This window comes from Ptychodera flava, chromosome 1 (genome assembly GCF_041260155.1).
Source record: "Ptychodera flava strain L36383 chromosome 1, AS_Pfla_20210202, whole genome shotgun sequence".
NCBI classification, from domain to species: Eukaryota; Metazoa; Hemichordata; class Enteropneusta; family Ptychoderidae; genus Ptychodera; species Ptychodera flava.
In genome coordinates, this window is record NC_091928.1 from 25,892,170 (window position 1) to 25,913,788 (window position 21,619).

The 21,619-nt window shown below is 36.2% G+C and overlaps 3 protein-coding genes and 1 long non-coding RNA gene across 4 annotated transcripts in view; 2 read left to right on the forward strand and 2 right to left on the reverse strand.

Annotated features, from left to right (window-relative positions):
* LOC139133811 (homeobox protein aristaless-like 4) overlaps window positions 1-21,619 on the forward strand; it is a 151,748-nt gene that overhangs the window by 97,194 nt on the left and 32,935 nt on the right. The gene's annotated exons all lie outside the window — the stretch shown is intronic.
* LOC139135473 (uncharacterized) overlaps window positions 1-21,619 on the forward strand; it is a 69,657-nt gene that overhangs the window by 17,703 nt on the left and 30,335 nt on the right. The window lies entirely within an intron of this gene.
* On the reverse strand, window positions 1,819-8,130 carry LOC139133804 (uncharacterized). Its single transcript, XR_011552645.1, has 2 exons — window positions 8,008-8,130; window positions 1,819-2,715 (listed from the first exon to the last, which is right to left on the reverse strand). It is a non-coding gene; the product is annotated as an uncharacterized lncRNA (long non-coding RNA).
* LOC139143700 (uncharacterized) lies at window positions 19,219-20,289 on the reverse strand. The gene has a single exon (XM_070714229.1). The coding sequence runs from the start codon at window positions 20,287-20,289 to the stop codon at window positions 19,219-19,221; it is 1,071 nt and encodes a 356-aa protein (XP_070570330.1).

The window sequence follows — 21,619 nt, forward strand, 5'->3', positions numbered from 1 at the left end:
AGTTTTTACATTAAAGAAATATTTGTTTAGTTTTTATTACATTAATCATCTGTGTTTTTTATGACATTGAAGGGATTGAAATACTTTTTCATTTCTAGTGGTAAACTTTTGCCACAAGAAATAATTAGGTGGCAATTCTAAAAATCAGGTAGCAATGTGAAGTGTACGTTACCACAGATACAAAATATTTCTACAGCATTCAGTCAGTATTCACAGTATGACAACTTATCATACATATACACTACAATTATAAGCTCCTTATGTGGTTTTGTTAGCCACACAAATACAAATTTTCCATGCAGAAGAAAGCATTCGGTAGCATAGTGACAGTGTAGATACAAGTATTATGGTGTTGTGTCATAGTTGTGATCAAGCAGGCTCAATAGCATCTTCAGCAGGAGTATTTTTCTTGAGACAAAAAGGGTCAGGTCAAAATCCTTTAAAACAAGACACAATATTTGATATTGCTCAATGCATTTCCCAATGTTTTAAAGAGTAATAATAGTTTTAATGATAATGATAACATTGTAGCCCAGGAACATTTTCATTTGATAGTTTGACATCATCAAGAAATGTCTGGTGATGTTCACTATTACATCATTAAACTGGAGGAATCTGCAGAAATATTAATGTGATATTTGAAATGGATATGCTTACTGCAACTACTGTTGACAATTTCCCTTTGCCATAACTGTTAATAAAATTTAATTGAAACTGACAGTCAAGCTAAATGCCATTAAATTGGAAAGCACCAAGAAATTACCTTTTATCATAAGATTGTACCTATTGGACCTTCCTAGGTGGTTTCTTTTGAACCATAATTGTGTACTTAAGGGTCTTCATTTATGACATCACATAAGATGACCCAGATTTGACCTTTCAGAAAACCTCAAGTTTTTCTCCTTTTCCCTTGTATTATGACTCTGTTTGTGAAAGTTTCCTTTGAAATAATGTTTTTTACTATCAAACTGAGTAATTGCAGGCCAAATTTTGATTCAAGCAAAGTAGGTAAAACTTGGACTAAAAATAACGACCGGTACGCGGGACACAGATCACGGAGGCAAAGCCAAGGGTTAGTGTATTCATGGTCGCCCATGATGTGTAGCACGGTCCGTTCATGAGAGACTGAGAGGGACCGTTATTGCAGTATTGAACAGCAACAATGTTTGCTTCACGTACCAGGGAATTTGTAACTTTGTAGAAAGGAGAGTAAAGTGTTTCAATATATTGTAACTTTGTAGGAAGGAGGGTAAATTGTTTCAACACCTTACAACATTTTATTGTAAGCTGTAGTTTTCTGTTGAGGAGGCATCGTGCTGACATGATTTCATGAGAAGAAAAAAACATAAGAGCCTGTAAAAACGTCAATATTTTGCCATTTTGTAGCCAAGCAGAACAGAGCTATTTTATTGCCGGCCATATCGAAAGCGGTACACTCAAAGGACCAGAGAGTGGCAGCGCGTACGTACAGTGGCCCCATTGAAATTCACTTGTCCGTCGGGCTGGGAGAATGTTGTTTTCACTTGCCCGGACTCAAAATTCACTTGTCACGGGCGTCGGGCGGCGAGAATTTTCGAGCCCTGCAGTGTACTGATCAAAAAACAATATGGGGTCAGAGGGATAGGTCGTCAACATTAATATCGTTGTTTATTCTGTTTGTGTGGTGAAGTGACCTAATATTATCATTCATCACTCATCTCATTCAATCTACACATGATTTCACTCGGCTGCCTTCATCTTTGTGAAGATTTACTTAATTAAGTGATACCATGACAGGTTTTTTTGTTTATGTAACAAAATGATTGGAACTGATACAAATAAACTGGAGTCTGTTTTATTGGTATGGTGCATCTTGCCATATGCCTTCTTGTGGATTGAAATCCCTCATCAGTGTATGGGGTTTCCTCCATGAAATATTTGCTAAAGTTGATCCACTACATAAAACATAAGCTCACAACTTTTTCTAGATCGTATTTCACTACAAATTGGCATCAATTAAAACTACATTATTTTCAGTGTCTTCAAAATTGATTTACAAGGTATTCAGGGTTGGAATAGGTCATCCAAGCTTGCGGACTAATATATTGGCTCCAAAAACAAAAAATAATTGGTTCCCCAGTTTGAAAAATGATTTGGCTTAGGTAGTCTCCAGGGATTTTTATAAGAAAATGCAAAGCTATCAGATAAACACCAATTAGACAAAAGCACTTTTTGACCGAAATTGACAAAAATTGCTCCAAAAATACAAAATTTTGCATTTTCTCACAGTATAAAAATATCTGACTTAAGTCATCCTAAGGACCTGTATACTGAATATCAAAAAGTCTGACAAGGAGTTTTGAAGAAGAAAATAGATCTACAATGACAAAAATGATCTCAAAAATACAAAGTTGCATATCTTGGCACGATTTTACAAAATCTTACTGCTGTCATCCTAAGGGACATGTATAATCAATATTAATGTGTCTGACCAGAACTTTTAAATGATATTTTTGGTTAAATATGACAATAATTGCCTTAAAATTTAAGTTTTAAAATATTTCATAACAATATGGACAAATGTCAATAAGGTTATCCCTGCAGAACAGTATCTTTAGATTTCTGTGACAATACTAGAGTTTATTTGCTTCTTCAAGCATAACCATTCTTTTCCTTGACATAAGGTAAACTTCAGCCTCCTCCAACAACACAATTGTGATGTAGTCTACAACAAACCTGAGTGACAAAAATAGAAATATAGATATACTATTAATACATTTTTGTATATTTCTCTCACCCATGAAAACCTGTGGTAGATAATGTCATAAAATGTATGATATCATGATAGGGCAAGCCCATAAACTTGTGCACAGTAACATTGGAAATGTAATTCAATAGAATGTAATAGTTCAATAATTATATGAGTTCTGTGTGCAATAAAAAATATTTGTTAAAATACTCTTATTTAGCACTGGTGTTGATGACCTCCACTGCTTATGCATGTTGCTCCTTGTTGAGTCTGATTACCCAGTATACTGTGCACCAGGATGCTGATGTTTAAAACAAGTCCTTACGGCTGCTTTCCAATACCAGGGCAATCACACATTCAAATGCTATGCTGACAAGCTAAATATTGATTTTTTAGCAATCTTTCTGTAGTAAAATAACAACTTACAGTGGACAAATATAAATAATGAAAATAATATCAAAAGTAAGCATTACAGGCCCTCTAAATTTTTGAGAGTTGTAATATAATAACTTACACAATTATCCAAACATAGGGCCAAAGTCCCTGAAGCTACTATACACATGGATACAAAATTAAGTATTTCCTGACTGTATGAAATTATCTAACTAAGGTCATCCTAGGGACCTGTAAACCAAATATTAAAGCTGTCCGACCAGCGGTTTTGAAAAAATAAGCGACTCAACAGTTGACAGAGCTCTGCTGTGTGATGTAAACACGATTGGAACTAATTTGGGATAATTGGATTGGCAACATTTCTCAAGAATTTTAGAAATTTGTCAAATATTACACCATATTTGCTTACCATCTTTAAAATTTTATTCAAAATTTACGATGCTGTTAAAATGTTATGAGAAAGAATCAGTGCATGATAGTATCTAATGCAATATTGTTCAAAACATTTGAACAATATTCATATTTTAATGAAAATATGAGAGTTTGTCTGTAGTTTCTTCATTACTGAAACACTAGTAATAATCTCAGTTTGTCACTTTTCCTCGACCAAAATGAAGTTTTTCGATTGATTTACAGTTAAGTCAGTCAGGGTCATTTAAAATGTGCCCTGACTCAATTTAATGTTTATGAAGCCTTACATTCACGAAAAAGTCAGGGGCATTTCAAAAGTGCCCTGACTCAAAAGTCGTTAAGTAGAGAAATTTTAAGCATTTTGTCTCATTTCTTTAGTACATTTACACAAAAATGAACTTTTTTTATGAAAATGAATCCGATGAAAGAGGTATGCAATAATCGTTGTGTTTTCGTTGTTTTGTTCGATGAGAACAATATTTCAAATTTTACATTATTCTATCATTTTGTAAAATTTCAGCTGTAAAAATTTCGATTTCGTTACATTTTCCTAATATTTACTCTCATCCAATTTTCCCAAATTAGTTCCAATCGTGTTTGTAGAGAATAACCTTCTGTGACACATGTATTGATGAAGAAGGTGGATATCTTTGATAGCTCATTTCAGGATAACCTGACTAAAAGTGGAAAAACAAATTCCGTAAAAATACAGATTTGCATATTTCATCACAATTTTAACAAATCTAAGTTGGGTTATCCCTAGGGACCTGTATACCAAATAACAAAGCTGTCTGACCAGTGGTTATGAAGAAGATTTTTTACCAAAAAAGCCTTTTTTGGTGCTAATTTGCATATTTTCAACAATATCAAAAATTAATAAAAAGAGTTTCTCAAAATCACATATTTTATCCACACAACAAATATCAAATCAGTAAGTACTGCAGTTCTCAAGATATTTGAGAGGACAGATGCCTCACAAACGGACATACATACATACATACATACATACATACATACATACATACATACATACTGACATACTGACATACTGACATACTGACAGTGCATGCCAGACAGATACCCATCCCAATACCTTCTATAGACTATATTAGTCTATAGTAGCTAATAAAGGAGAGTTAATTACATTCTAATTAAAGTAAACAAGACTTGCTTAAATCAAGATTTTCGTCATAAAAAACAGCGTATCTGTCAGCTTATAAAGAATCTTAAGCTGGTTATCTTTTTATCAGTATTTTCATCCTATTAACGAAGCACATTTTAACTTTCAAATTAACATGATTGTAAGTAAGTTCTGTTGAATAAGGGACGGACCATTAGATCTTGGGAGGGGGGGTGGTCAAAAACAGAAAAAAAAAATTTTCAGAGCAGATAGTTAGGAAAAAAAAATCTTCAAACTAGTTTGCAAAATAAAAAAAAAATAAATAAGAAGACAAAGGCGTAAAAAAAAAATCTGCAAAAGTCTTTAAAATTTTGAAATTTTTTTAGATTTTACCGACAGTAAGCAACTTTCTGTATTTTTAATACATCCTCCCGGCACATTTTTAATTTTAATTTATACATTTAGAGTGACTGTATCCCTTATACTGGAAGTTGTGATTATCTTATCTTTTCAGGACTTTTGTATTCTGATCACTTGAAAATTATGAAATTATAGAGCCTGTTTACTACTTGTTTCCTGCGTACAAACCAAGCAGGTACACTAGGTAAACTATTGAAACTATGGTATGGTTGTCAAGACAGAAAGTTGTATTTGCCTTTTAAGATCAAGGTAAACAGATGCAGGCCACATCAGTTTCATTTTTTTACAGCATTTTATTACAATGATGCAAGAATTGGTGAACAAGTAGAAACACGTCAATAATGATAAAACAACATATCAAGTCATTATGTATTATTTGCTTTTAAAAAGGCATTTTCAATTCTTTTTTCTCAAAAAACAGCCTCAAATAACAACAGCAACACATGTTTTAACATTCAACAATACACTACGTAGAATGCCATCTATCCAACAAATCCCAACATAAAAACACATAAAGGGGTTGAACTTTGAAAGTTTCTCGATAGCAAATACTGAATAAATCTGCATGGTTAATCGTTTTTGTGTAGCAAATTTCAAAGAAATTGGACAAGCCCTTTCAGAGAATACAGATTTTTTGACCATGAATGGCATAAATTGCCCTAAAAAGACAAATATTGAAATTTCAACACATCTATACACATCCAATCAATTTGGACATGCTGCTACAGAGAAATAGATGTTTTGATCAAAAAAGGGCAACAATTGCTCTAAAAACACAAATATGCAAATTTCACTATATTATTTAGCTTATTTTAGCTTCTCAGCTTGTCAAAATCAATTGTAAATCATGAGATATGCATGATGTTGGTGGGGTGAATGTAGGCATTTCACCACTGCAGTAGAAAGGGAAGCCAGGAAACCAAAAAAGTCAATTTTCAAAACCATACGAAGCTACTGAGGAGCAAGAAGACCATGTTTCAGAGGAAGATGTGTAATCCGAAAAAATGCTCCCAAAGTGCCACCAAATAACACCATTTTTATCTCTATTTTTCAAAAGCTCCAACAGCAGGAGGGGGACACCCCCTCCTGACCTCCCCCGCAAAAATACTCCCAAGTGCCACCAAATAACACCATTTTAATCTCTATTTTTCAAAAGCTCCAACAGCAGGAGGGGGACACCCCCTCCTGACCTCCCCCGGCAAAAATACTCCCCAAGTGCCACCAAATAACACCATTTTAATCTCTATTTTTCAAAAGCTCCAACAGCAGGAGGGGACACCCCCTCCTGACCTCCCCCGCAAAAATACTCCCTAAGTGCCACCAAATAACACCATTTTAATCTCTATTTTTCAAAAGCTCCAACGGCAGGAGGGGGACACCCCCTCCTGACCTCCCCCCGCAAAAATACTCCCCAAGTGCCACCAAATAACACCATTGTAATCTCTATTTTTCAAAAAGCTCCAACGGCAGGAGGGGGACACCCCCTCCTGACCTCCCCCGCAAAAATACTCCCCAAGTGCCACCAAATAACACCATTTTAATCTCTATTTTTCAAAAGCTCCAACAGCAGCAGGGGGACACTCTCTCCTGACCTCTTCCCGGTGACCGCTTGCGTGGCCGCTTGTGGTGCTTGGCACCACATGTTTGCCCTCTTTATCTTCAGACAGCGGCGATCGAAAAAAAATTATAAATCTGAAAATTTACTCTGAAAAAAAAAATTTGCACAGCTAATCTCAATTGGAAAAAAAAAATTTCAGAAATTTACAATAATAAAAAAAAATTTTTCACAATTTCATTGTGACCACCCCCCCCCTCCCAAGGTCTAATGGTCCATCCCTAAGTTGAGACTGTAAGTACTCAGAGAAAGCACACTGAAGAGACAAATGTTTGAAACTTAAGAAGTTCAAGGTCATCAAAAGCATCATGTAACACTTTCATTGCACTGTTTTCACAGATTGCATAATTGCTATAAATAGCACATGAGGAATCTTACAGCCCAGCTTTACCATAAAAACCCTATCACTTTGACCACTCTTTTAATTGTCCACTCTATTTTTTTCCTCAAAAAGTAATTTTATTTTATCCTTACCAAGTCAACCATAAATGGAAATTAGAACTTTCTCTATCTCTATTTATTTGACCACCCTATCATGACAAACAATTTTGAGCAATTTCTTTTAGATAACATGCAGGGCACAATAAATGACAGTTCAGAATATCTCAAAGTTGGGATTCAGGAAAGTTGCCTTTACATGTTTTAATCCTCCAAGATGGTAAGCATTTCACTATGAACTGTCAAAAAAAGTTGAACTTTGTGATAATTCTACACTAAAATTATTTTGGCTTTGATGATTTCCTAATTAATTCAATTATTTAAAATCATATTAATTATTTTTTTCTGGGTGAATTGATAGGGTTTATACATTACAAGAATTACATACAATGTAAGTCAAATTTTGATCAAAAATGACAATAAAAATTCCTTAAAAATACAGATTTGCATATTTCATCACAATTTGAACAAATCTAAGTTGGGTTGTCCCTAGGGACCTGTATACCAAATAACAAAGCTGTCTGACCAGTGGTTATGAAGAAACAGATTTTTTACCAAAAACGCCTTTTTTGGCATTAATTTGCCTATTTTCAACAATATCAAAAAATGAAAAAAATTAGTTTCCCAAAATCATATTTTTCATCTACACAACAAATATCAAATCAGTGAGTACTGCGGTTCTCAAGATATTTGAGTGGACGGACGCCTCACAAACGGACATACATACATACATACATACATACATACATACATACAGACTGACGACGAACGCCGGACGGATACCCATCCCAATAGCTTCTATAGACTATAGTCTATAGTAGCTAAAAACCAAAATGGTACACCAATGTGAGAAGCAACATATGAACATAATACCCTACTTACATTGACGTTTCTTTCACATTCCTCTTCTGAAACAAACAAATTTCCATCTGTTGTTAAGGCAGTGTCATATCATTCAAAGATACTGTCAAAACAAACAGAAATCCATTATAACATCAGAATGAATAGACACTGTTCACAGACATTTCGTATTAAAAATTAGTCTTTTTTTAATACTCTGTTTTCAACAGACATGCCATAAACCTTCAAAAGACACAGTTTATGTTTTACTTTGCATATAAAAATGATATCAGTCATGCAATGGCTATATATAAGTGGTGCTGACAACAGTTGCCCTAAATGGGCAGTGACACATATGATTTGAATAAAATATCACTTTTAACATGGTCGTCATTTCCTTCTTTTGGCAGGTTACATCTGAACATATTTTACAGTACATGATCCTCATACAAATTAAAATGCCTCTTATTCAAAATGTAAGAACTTTATTGCCAATCAAAAAAAGTTTTGTTTAACATTTAAAAAAAAAAACGTGAAAATTTAAGAAAGTTTGACCAAGTCAGTATGGAGTTAAATTGTTTGGAAATCTTGAAATTGGAAGAATAGTGAAGCCAGGAAATTGGGTGATTTGCAAACATTTGCAAAAATTAACACTTCTTTATCAAGCAACCTACGACTGCTTGACAGCCTTGAAGATGAACCCAAATAATAATATTTTAATCTTGGGTTAACAATTTCATTAAATTAAATGAATGTCTACAAAAAAGTGATTTTGGTGCAAAATACCCTTTGTTGGGTGCAGCGCCCCTTAATTAGCAAGTTTTATACCACTGCAAAGTCTCTGTGCAACTAGGTGACACATTCTGACTCAGCATGATCTAACAGCAGATTCCTGCATAAAATTTTTATTTGAAAACTTGAATCACGTTTTTATAGCATAAAAAGAGCAAAGCAAAGGAGAAACTTCGATGACAAAGCCTTATAAGGGAAAGAGAGATGTACCACATGACTCCGTGCAACCAGGTGACATATTGTGACTCAGCATACTCCTAAAGCAGACGACTGCATAAAATTTTGATTTTGAATCACTTTGTAATAGTATAAAAAGAGCAAAACCAATGAGAAAACTTAGCAGTCACAGCCTTAGCACAGTAAGAGAGATGCACCAGAGTGTCCGTGCAACCAGGTGACACATGGTGACTCAGCATACTAAAAATGCAGTTCCTGCAAAAAATTTAGATTAGACAACTTAAATCAGTTGGCGATAGCATAGAAAGATGAAAACCAATGAGAAAACTTAGAAGTCACAGCCATAGCACACTAAGAGAGATGCGCCTGAGTGTCCATGCAACCAGGTGACACATTGTGACTCAGCATACTAAAAATGCAGTTCCTGCAAAAAATTTAGATTAGACAACTAAAATCAATTAGTGATAGCATAAAAAGATGAAAACCAATGAGAAAACTTAGCAGTCACAGCCTTAGCACAGTAAGAGAGATGCACCAGAGTGTCCGTGCAACCAGGTGAAACATTGTGACTCAGCATACTCCAAATGCAGATTCTGCAAAAATATTTGATTAGACAACTTAAATCAGTTGGCAATAGCATAGAAAGATGAAAACCACTGGGAAAACTTAAAATCACAGCCATAGCACACTAAGACATATGCGCCGGAGTGTCCATGCAACCAGGTGACACATTGTGACTCAGCATACTCCAAATGCAGATTCTGCAAAAATATTTGATTAGACAACTTAAATCAGTTGGCAATAGCATAGAAAGATGAAAACCACTGGGAAAACTTAAAATCACAGCCATAGCACACTAAGACATATGCGCCGGAGTGTCCATGCAACCAGGTGACACATTGTGACTCAGCATACTCCAAATGCAGATTCTGCAAAAATATTTGATTAGACAACTTAAATCAGTTGGCGATAGCATAGAAAGATGAAAACCACTGGAAAAACTTAGAAGTCACAGCCATAGCACTCTAAGACAGATGCGCCGGAGTGTCCATGCAACCAGGTGACACATTGTGACTCAGCATACTTAAAATGCAGTTCCTGCAAAAAATTTAGATTAGACAACTTAAATCAATTAGTGATAGCATAAAAAGATGAAAACCAATGAGAAAACTTAGCAGTCACAGCCTTAGCACAGTAAGAGAGATGCACCAGAGTGTCCGTGCAACCAGGTGACACATTGTGACTCAGCATACTTAAAATGCAGTTCCTGCAAAAAATTTAGATTAGGCAACTTAAATCAGTTGGCGATAGCATAGAAAGATGAAAACCAATGAGCTAACTTAGAAGTCAAAGCCATAGCACACTAAGAGAGATGCGCCTGAGTGTCCATGCAACCTGGTGACACATTGTGACTCCAAATGCAGATTCTGCAAAAATATCTGATTAGACAACTTAAATCAGTTGGCAATAGCATAGAAAGATGAAAACCACTGGGAGAACTTAGAAGTCACAGCCATAGCACTCTAAGACAGATGCGCCGGAGTGTCCATGCAACCAGGTGACACATTGTGACTCAGCATACTAAAAATGCAGTTCCTGCAAAAAATTTAGATTAGACAACTTAAATCAATTAGTGATAGCATAAAAAGATGAAAACCAATGAGAAAACTTAGCAGTCACAGCCTTAGCACAGTAAGAGAGATGCGCCTGAGTGTCCATGCAACCAGGTGACACATTGTGACTCAGCATACTCCAAATGCAGATTCTGCAAAAATATTTGATTAGACAACTTAAATCAGTTGGCAATAGCATAGAAAGATGAAAACCACTGGAAAAACTTAGAAGTCACAGCCATAGCACACTAAGACAGATGCGCCGGAGTGTCCATGCAACCAGGTGACACATTGTGACTCAGCATACTAAAAATGCAGTTCCTGCAAAAAAATTAGATTAGACAATTTAAATCAGTTGGCGATAGCATAGAAAGATGAAAACCAATGAGAAAACTTAGCAGTCACCGCCTTAGCACAGTAAGAGAGATGCACCAGAGTGTCCGTGCAACCAGGTGACACATTGTGACTCAGCATACTTAAAATGCAGTTCCTGCAAAAAATTTAGATTAGGCAACTTAAATCAGTTGGCGATAGCATAGAAAGATGAAAACCAATGAGCTAACTTAGAAGTCAAAGCCATAGCACACTAAGAGAGATGCGCCTGAGTGTCCATGCAACCAGGTGACACATTGTGACTCCAAATGCAGATTCTGCAAAAATATCTCATTAGACAACTTAAATCAGTTGGCAATAGCATAGAAAGATGAAAACCACTGGGAGAACTTAGAAGTCACAGCCATAGCACTCTAAGACAGATGCGCCGGAGTGTCCATGCAACCAGGTGACACATTGTGACTCAGCATACTCCAAATGCAGATTCTGCAAAAATATTTGATTAGACAACTTAAATCAGTTGGCAATAGCATAGAAAGATGAAAACCACTGGAAAAACTTAGAAGTCACAGCCATAGCACACTAAGACAGATGCGCCGGAGTGTCCATGCAACCAGGTGACACATTGTGACTCCAAATGCAGATTCTGCAAAAATATCTGATTAGACAACTTAAATCAGTTGGCAATAGCATAGAAAGATGAAAACCACTGGGAGAACTTAGAAGTCACAGCCATAGCACTCTAAGACAGATGCGCCGGAGTGTCCATGCAACCAGGTGACACATTGTGACTCAGCATACTCCAAATGCAGATTCTGCAAAAATATTTGATTAGACAACTTAAATCAGTTGGCAATAGCATAGAAAGATGAAAACCACTGGAAAAACTTAGAAGTCACAGCCATAGCACACTAAGACAGATGCGCCGGAGTGTCCATGCAACCAGGTGACACATTGTGACTCAGCATACTAAAAATGCAGTTCCTGCAAAAAAATTAGATTAGACAACTTAAATCAGTTGGCGATAGCATAGAAAGATGAAAACAATGAGAAAACTTAGCAGTCACACCTTAGCACAGTAAGAGAGATGCACCAGAGTGTCCGTGCAACCAGGTGACACATTGTGACTCAGCATACTTAAAATGCAGTTCCTGCAAAAAATTTAGATTAGGCAACTTAAATCAGTTGGCGATAGCATAGAAAGATGAAAACCAATGAGCTAACTTAGAAGTCAAAGCCATAGCACACTAAGAGAGATGCGCCTGAGTGTCCATGCAACCAGGTGACACATTGTGACTCCAAATGCAGATTCTGCAAAAATATCTGATTAGACAACTTAAATCAGTTGGCAATAGCATAGAAAGATGAAAACCACTGGGAGAACTTAGAAGTCACAGCCATAGCACTCTAAGACAGATGCGCCGGAGTGTCCATGCAACCAGGTGACACATTGTGACTCAGCATACTCCAAATGCAGATTCTGCAAAAATATTTGATTAGACAACTTAAATCAGTTGGCAATAGCATAAAAAGATGAAAACCAATGAGAAAACTTAGCAGTCACAGCCTTAGCACAGTAAGAGAGATGCGCCTGAGTGTCCATGCAACCAGGTGACACATTGTGACTCAGCATACTCCAAATGCAGATTCTGCAAAAATATTTGATTAGACAACTTAAATCAGTTGGCAATAGCATAGAAAGATGAAAACCACTGGAAAAACTTAGAAGTCACAGCCATAGCACACTAAGACAGATGCGCCGGAGTGTCCATGCAACCAGGTGACACATTGTGACTCAGCATACTAAAAATGCAGTTCCTGCAAAAAAATTAGATTAGACAACTTAAATCAGTTGGCGATAGCATAGAAAGATGAAAACCAATGAGAAAACTTAGCAGTCACAGCCTTAGCACAGTAAGAGAGATGCACCAGAGTGTCCGTGCAACCAGGTGACACATTGTGACTCAGCATACTAAAAATGCAGTTCCTGCAAAAAATTTAGATTAGACAATTTAAATCAGTTGGCGATAGCATAGAAAGATGAAAACCAATGAGAAAACGTAGCAGTCACAGCCTTGTCAGTGTAAGAGAGATGCACCGGAGTCTCCGTGCAACCAGGTGACACATTGTGACTCGGCATGCTCCAAATGCAGATTCTGCAAAAAATTTTGATTAGACAAATTAAATCAGTTTGTGATAGCATAGAAAGTTGAAAACCAATAGATACACAGGAATTATACAGGATACATATGAATTAATTTATAAAAGCTAAGTTATACAGCAGAACACATTGGCAATAAAGACAAACATATTTAGCTGCCTACCTCCACAAGGTACTGAGGTTTTTATGTGGGCCTTAATGTGTCGTTTCAGTCTCCCCTTATATTTCGTGGGACTAAACATCCTCACTGGGCACAGCTTGCATGACATATCCTCTTTCCCACAGTATAATGCTTTGAGCATTTTCGACCGTTGTTACTGAAGCATGCATCCTATCAAGAGAAAAGTGATAATATAAAACAAGGCCAACCACCTTAATGTTTGTAAATAAGCAGACTTTGATGTGTTTCAAGACATCTCTTTGACTTTTTTGTCGAGGTCGATCATGATGACTGACGTATATGTAGACACAGTCAAGGTATCAGGAATGGGAATTACCCATGCTTGGACTTTCAACTCTGACCTTTGACATCGAAACATAACCAAATATGGGTGTGTCATAGCCAGCAACCACATGACATATTTTGCAACCAGATGACAGAACTCCCTAGCGCGCGTACTGCCTCTATCTTTTATTCCGGAGTAGAACCATTGCCGTTATCCGGTAGCGACTTTGGATGTTCGAACGTCGCAAAATACGCTAATATAGCAAATGCCGTTCTGTGGTTTCGTCATGCGCAGAAGAAAGGACATATTTTTTATTTCTCTTCGTAGTAAAAACCTTCCAATATAATATTCTAAAGGAGAACATTTAATTTTTTTTCAGTTTTAGTGAAAGCCTTTCGATAGAACCCGAAAGATTATTTCAAATGTGCATTTCTTTTTACTAAGTCTGTTTTGGTCGAACGGAACGTGAACAAGCCTGGCAGGTCAAAGGGTTACATTTTCACATTTTTTTCTTTGTTTTCATTCTATATTTTACATTCTATCGTCAATGAGTTACATTTCAAAAATAAAAAATTCGTTTACCTTTTGCGGACTTTTCAGAGGGTAATAGTATCTGTCCCCCCTGTCCCCCCTTTTTTGTAACGCACATCGTCAGGTTCCATGTTCATATGAGCATACCCTTGTGTATATATACATTTCTGAGGCCAGGACAGCAGACAGTTCAAAGGTGCTCGCGTGCATAGCTGTTGTCGCGTGCACGTTCCATTCCAGCCACCGCGCTCATGATTAAACAAGCTATTTCAGTGATTTCAAAGTCTGACACTAGTTATTTGGCTCAGGGAATCATTTTGGAGGTATAATGTTTCATATGGGCACTTCATTAATTTGCATAATTCCAATATGGCGGCCAACATTCCTACAAAAGACATTTTCGGTTATATACCACGTATTAAACAAGCTTTTTCAGTAATTTTAAAATTAAAATTATACTTCTTAGGCATGGATAAACAATTTTCGAGATGCAATGATTTGCATAGGTAATTTGTTAATTTGCATAAATCCAATATGGTGGCCAACATACATACAAAAGACATTTTCTGTCATATACCACGTATTAACCCTTTGGGCGCCAAAGTCTATTTTTGTAAACTTTATAAAATGTACCACAGTCAATTTTTCTGCTTTTCGCCAAAATTTTGATAAAAATGTAGCTGATGAAAAATGATATCCATTGGGTCCAAAATTATGAAAAAAAAAGTACCGAAAAGTTCACAGAAATTGGTAAAACATTGCATTAAGATTTTGGTGTAAAAAATTACAGTAGTCAAAGGGTTAAACAAGCCATTTCTGTGATTTCAAAGTTAAAAGTATATTTCTTTGGCATGGACAAACAGTTTTTGAGATGCAATGATTTGCATACTTAGGTATTTCGTTAATTTGCATAAATCCAATATGGTTGCCAACATACATACAAAAGACATTTTCTGTCATTTACCACGTATTAACCCTTTGGGCGCCAAAGTCTATTTTTGTCAACTATATAAAATGTACCACAGTTAATGTTTCTGCTTTTTGCCAAAATTTTGATAAAAAACTGTAACTGCTGAAAATGATATCTATTTGGTCCAAAATTATGAAAAAAACATATAAAAGTTCACAGAAATTGGTAAAATATTGCATTACAAGTTTTGTGTAAAATAATTACAGCAGTCAAAGGGTTAAACAAACTATTTCTGTGATTTCAAAGTTAAAACTACATTTCTTTGCCATGGACAAATGATTTTTGAGGTGCAATGACTTGCCTTGGCACTTCGTTAATTTGCATAAATCCAATAGGGCGGCCAATATACCTACAAAAGACATTTTCTGTCATATATCATGTATTGAACAAACTGTTTCAGCCATTTTGAAGTTTAAATATATTTCTTGAGCATGAAGAAACACCTTTTGCGGTTAAGGTTTTTAAAAGACAATTTGATAAGTTTCAGAAATTAAATATGGCTGCCAAATTAATGACCAAATAGCTTCTTATATAAATAAGGTTCTGTAGAGTTTTTAGCAACCGGAATATCAAGAAAATACTGCACCCAATGCAGCGTATTTTGCTCAAAATAATTTTTTTGCAAATATTCATCCAATTTGATAAATTTGTTAACCCAAGATTAAAAATTGGTTAGGTTCACCTTTTAGCTTGGCAAGCAGTCGTAAATTGCATGATATAGAAGGGTCAATTTATGTAAATTTATGCAAATCACCCGATTTCCTGCTTCCCTTTTATCCCAATTTCAAGATTTCCAAAGAATAAAACTCTAGTCTGGCTAGGTCAAATTTTCTGAAATGTTCACATTGTTTTTTAAATGCTATATAACAAAACAACTATTTTGTTTTACAATAAAATTCTGATGCAAACAATGTCAGACTCTTAAAAACTTGATCAACACATAAACTCACAAAAAATTGAAAATTGCATGCTTAGGAAAGGCTTAGAATTAAATCAAACAACTCATCAGCCCAACAGAATCCAACTGTTACACGATACAAACATGTACATCTGGAAAAATGACACTTGGAAATATGACTCAAGATGCACTTGTTTGTATTGTGTAATAGTTGGATTCTGTGTTTGGATTAATTGTAAGCCTTTGCTAAAGCATGCAGTTTTCAGATTTTTTTGAGTTTGTGTGTCCATGAGGTTTTTATGAATCTGACATTGTTTGCAATAGTGCTGAGTTTCAATTTGTGTGTATTATGGCATTTTTTCTGTTTTTTAGCTTTGATTTGTTTATTGTTGCTGTTATATGTGATGACTTCTTGCCTATCATCTAGGGGATCTTATATAGATGCACCCATCCATAAGAAGGGGGTTCAGTCTAAATTAAAAACTAAGGATTTTGAACACGTCTTTTTTTTAACAGTAAACATTACAGATTACATCAGTTACATGTTTTGACAATGTACAGTGTTAAACACCCATACAAATTACGACACAGATGAATCCAATGTTATATTCAGAAAGAGAATATATTATTCAGAAGACCAGCAATCATTAACAGTCGTCATATATAGAAAAATTAAAATTTTAAAAATGAATGTCCAAGGACTTAACAGTTTCTTCTTGATAGTTTCCTAGTGCTAAACACTATATCAGACCTTTATTTATATTAGAAGCTATTAAGCCATGGGGCATAAATATGGCAGCCATATTTAATTTATGCAAATTATCAAAGGTTCTTTGTAAAAATTGAAACACTAAAAGTGTTTCTTCATACCCAAGAAAAATATTAAAAGTTTAAAATCACTGAAATAGCTTGTTTAATGTGTGGTATATGACAGAAAATGTCTTTTTGTAGGTATGTTGGCCACCATACTGAATTTATGCAAATTAACAAATTACCTATGCAAATCTTTGCATCTCGAAAATCATTTGTCCATGCCAAAGAAATATACTTTTAACTTTAAAATAACTGAAATAGCTTGTTTAATACGTGGTTTATGACCGAAAATGTCTTTTGTAGGAATGTTGGCCGCCATATTGGAATTATGCAAATGAATGAAGTGCCTATATGAAACATTATACCTCCAAAATGATTCCCTGGGCCAAATTACTAGTGTCAGACTTTGAAATCACTAAAATAGCGTGTTTAACATGTGATACATGGCCAATTATGTTATTTTGTCGGATGGTTGGCCGCCATATTTGATTTATGCAAATTAGACATATTTCCCCAAGGTGGATTCGAGTAAACTTTTAATATGTTGTTCTGGGTACCTCTCTGAAATGCATTCTGAAGAAAAAAATTCTGTTGCAATTTGTGGTGGGTCTAACCCTATTTTGACTGGACTAAAACTATCCCTGATTATGTCTCTCCTCAAGAACTTGACATACAGCTTAAGAGAAGAGAGATGGACGAGTTGAAGGTCGAATTAGAATGTGTACAGAAAGCTATCGACGCGATTCAGACAGATATTCCTCAGGTACAGAGAGATCCTACTCGAAGACGATGTGGACTGTGTCACATGCAATCGAACCATACACGTGATAAATGTCCGAACGGCCGTTGTGTATCAGCGAAAGTTTGCGGTGACATAAACCATAGAGATCATATTGATGAACGAACGGAATTAAATAAGCTTGCCATAGAAACAACGTGCAGTGATGATTTACAAAAACAGATTGACAAAAAGTTGGCAGAGATTGACACGCGTAAGAAGTTATTTGACGCTGTAAACTCCAGTTTCGAACGGCAGATTGAGGCCAGTTTGATTAATTCAGACAAGAACCGCTATTTGGTGATGACGTCAATTGGAAGCCAGCCTCGCCGCTACCTCCTAAACGAAGATATAAGCATCCTGAAAGCTCATTTTCACGGTAAGGTCCCAGAAAATCTTACGAAGGAGAAAACGAAATTCCAGACGATTCTGCAAAGTAACCGTCAACGGCATCAGAAAAAGCGACACAATCCTGTGCGGGAGCTATTGGAAAACAACACCAAATACAATGTTCGATTTCCAACATCGTCACCCAGATTACAAAACGATGCAGAAGATAGAACAGTTGCGAAACCGACAGCAGAAACTGTATGTACAGAAACTCCACGCGACGAAGTGACACCGAATCGATCAACTCAAATGCCCATTGCAGCTACTAATAGTATGATGGCAGCTAGCTATCAACACTACCCACAATGGATGTATCCGCTGCCATATTATTACTACGGTGATACAACACCACTTTCCTCCACTCCAATACAACAGTTCTACTATCCCCATGTACCGGTAGCAACAGAGCAGCCACAGACAAGCCCAGTGTTCACTCCAGATTGTCACCGTATGGATGCAAATTTACCAGAAACCAACACGTTTGCTCCTTCTCTACCACCTGAGCAACAAGCATCACCGCAACCACCGCTGCCACCGTGACAAGCTCCAACAAGTGTTTTCGTAAAGGCACTTCTTCAAGAAAATGAAACATGCCAACGGGGAGTGCAAAGAATAACAAGTGTACATTTGCTTCATCGCTTCATTGTCTGTGGAACTATGCATGTCTTTGAACTCGCTTATCATTCACGTTGGTTTGAAAAAAAATATCTAATGTTCGTATTTGTTCAACATTTGAGCACGTCAGTTTGGTGTTTCTTGTTTCTGAATAGTTTTATTTTTCAGTTTATATTTGATCATGAACGAATTCTTCAAGTTTTTTCTCCATCTCGATATACGGAAATGTATGTGGTTGGAACTGGTCACTTTTTTATGGATTTATTGTTCCATGCATTAAAATGGTATGAAAGTTTATGGGATGCTTGTAGTAATTTATTTCCAGAGGTGTGTGCTCAGATAATTCTGTTTGCGTGTCTGTGTGTGTAGTCCAGAGGGATCTGCAAAGACTTTGAACACTTTATGACAATAAAATTCAATGGAGAGACCAGTGGACGGACACGTAGGTTTTCATAAAACTGTACATTGGACTCTGTCTTTATTAATTGTAGCAAATTTCTAGAATCGTCGAAATGTATCGTTAGAACACTTGCAAACAATCCAGAAAAGTATGAGACCCCAATTAAGTCAGAACTAATTGCAAAATATCCCGGAATATACGAAAGTTCTGTTTATATTACGCATTGTCCTCGACACAGTGATTCATCCATTGCTAGTCACATGGATTAATTAGAGAAAATAAAATCACGCGTATAGAGTGAAGTTCACTTGTTACTTCAATGACGATGGTCGCTAGCTACAGATTTCGGATGTATCCGGTTGCTTGGAAATAGCCAGCTGTATCTGCTGGTGTGATATAATGGATCGCGTCGTGTATGGCGAATGCCATGTTTTCATAGACAAGCGTTCTACGATCTGGCGCGAGCAGTGAATGTTTTATTTTGCTGAAGCAAAATTCAGCCGGGTTAAATTCTGGTGAGTACTTTGGGGTAAAAATATACTCTATTCCTTGTATGTTCAACCATTCAGCAAGTGCCATCGCCATATCACTATGATGAAACGGGGCATTGTCAATTACTAGGTAATCGCCAACTTGTAACGCCGGGTAACCATCTTGAGAAACTGTGTTAACACATTGCTCTATGAAGTTTGTGAACGTGGCTGAATCCGAGGTACCATCAATTACCTGGCTGTGCACGACGCCGTTCAAACCTACCAGTAAATTGAGTGTCGAATTGGACCTTTGATGGTAGCGAATAACTTCCACACAGCGATCTCCTCGAGGGCTAGTACCGTACTTAGGATTACCAACGTTTGGAGTCTTGAATCCAGATTCATCCATAAACTTTAATCGATGTGGTTCGACTTCATGCAGCAAATCCATAAATGCCTGAGTGTACATTAAATTATCTTCGGTTAATCGTTCTGTGGCAACTCTAGTGATCTTTTTACGTGTCCACTCTCCGCCAGAAAAATGTTTTCGTACGTAATTACTTATTGTCCGGACAGTTAATTGAGTTGGAGAAACTAGACTGAGCTCATCACGCATTTCACCGTAGGTTGCTGATGGCCTTTGACGTTTCATAACTTCGAGGAAAGCTATGTCTTGATGCAATAGTGCCCTTTGATTCACGCGTCGCTGTTTTGCAGTGTAGTCACCTGTTGTGCAGTACCTCCACCATATCTTTCGAACACCGGAGTCGGACAGTCGATATTTTTCTCCGACTTGCTTCAGTGAACCCCTCGGTACAACACCGTTGGCTGAATTCGCACCAAGCCGTTGCAAATCGTCCACGATGACTTTGCAAATCTCTTCACTCAAAGCTTTACCGTTTTTGTACCTTCTTTGGCGAGCGTTTGTTTGCATGTTTGCTTATGAAGAGAGACAGTATTAACAGCGATTCCGTTACGATTTCAAAAGTTGCGTACGTAAGTGGGGTTTTATTGGGTAAGATGATTGTATAAAAAAGGCGTACGTTACTATGAAGTACCAAGGAAGGGGCTGTCAGTCACCATGGAGGCTCGTAAATTTTAGGTGAAGTTTTAATATTGATGACTTTGCACAACTTTGCTTTGAATTAGTATTTACTGACTGACATACAGTAACTGTTGTGCAATTCATTTCTAAGAGGACCTTTAAATGTACAGTGACTCGACCACCCCCAATTAAAAATCGCCCTGACCACTTTCACGTGTAATTACCCCGTCACTGCCAAAAACAGTGAAATCATGCGGCGCCTTTCATGTTGATTTGTTTACTGGATCGTCCACTAGTAGACGTAATAACTTGCAACAATTACAGGCGTCACGAGTAGGCATTCTGCACGGCTGGCTTTCTTTCGCTGTATAACCAATGTACCCGAGACGTTTAATCAAATGCCACGCGCAGTCGCCACGTCAAATATCGACCGTTGGCATTAAAAATTGTGTTTTAAAAATGTTACCAAGTGGGAGTGCCACCTTAAGGGGTGACATGAAAGAGAGTTGCTTATTTGCATATTTAATGAACTTTCCTTCTTAGGGATATATGTCTGATTTGACTCGATCAAAATCGACCAAACTTGGTATGTATATTAAAGATACTATGATTTAACATTATTGAAAGTCATTAAGCGTTTTAACTGCAGCCAATTCCTAATTTACATATTTAATGAACTTTGCTAATTAGAGATATATATTTAAATTGACTGGACCAAAGTTGATGAAACTTGCTACATGTATTGAAGCTACTATGATACAACATTTTTAAAAGTCATTAAACATTTTTACTTCAGCCAATTCCCAATTTGCATATTTAATAAACTTTCCAAATTAGGGATATATATCTGAATTAACTTGATTGTAGTTGTCGAAACTTGCTATATACATCAAAGATACTGTGATATAATATTATTGAAAATCAAAAAACATTTTTACTTCAGCCAATTCCTAATTTGCATATTAAATGAATTTTCATAATTAGGGATATTTATCTGAATTGACTTGATCAAAATTGATGAAACTTGCTATGTACATTAACGACACTTTAATACAATATTATTGAAAGTCATAAAGCATTTTCTCTTCAGCCAATTCCTAATTTGCATATTTAATGAACTTTCCTAATTAGAGATATATATCTTAATTGACTTGACCAAAGTTGACAAAACTTGCTACATATGTTGCAGATACCATGATACAACATTGTTGAAAATCAT

What these genes read in the sequence shown, in the direction of transcription:
- LOC139143700 (XM_070714229.1), bottom strand. Translation starts at nt 20,289, where the DNA reads ATGCAAACAAACGCTCGCCAAAGAAGGTACAAAAACGGTAAAGCTTTG.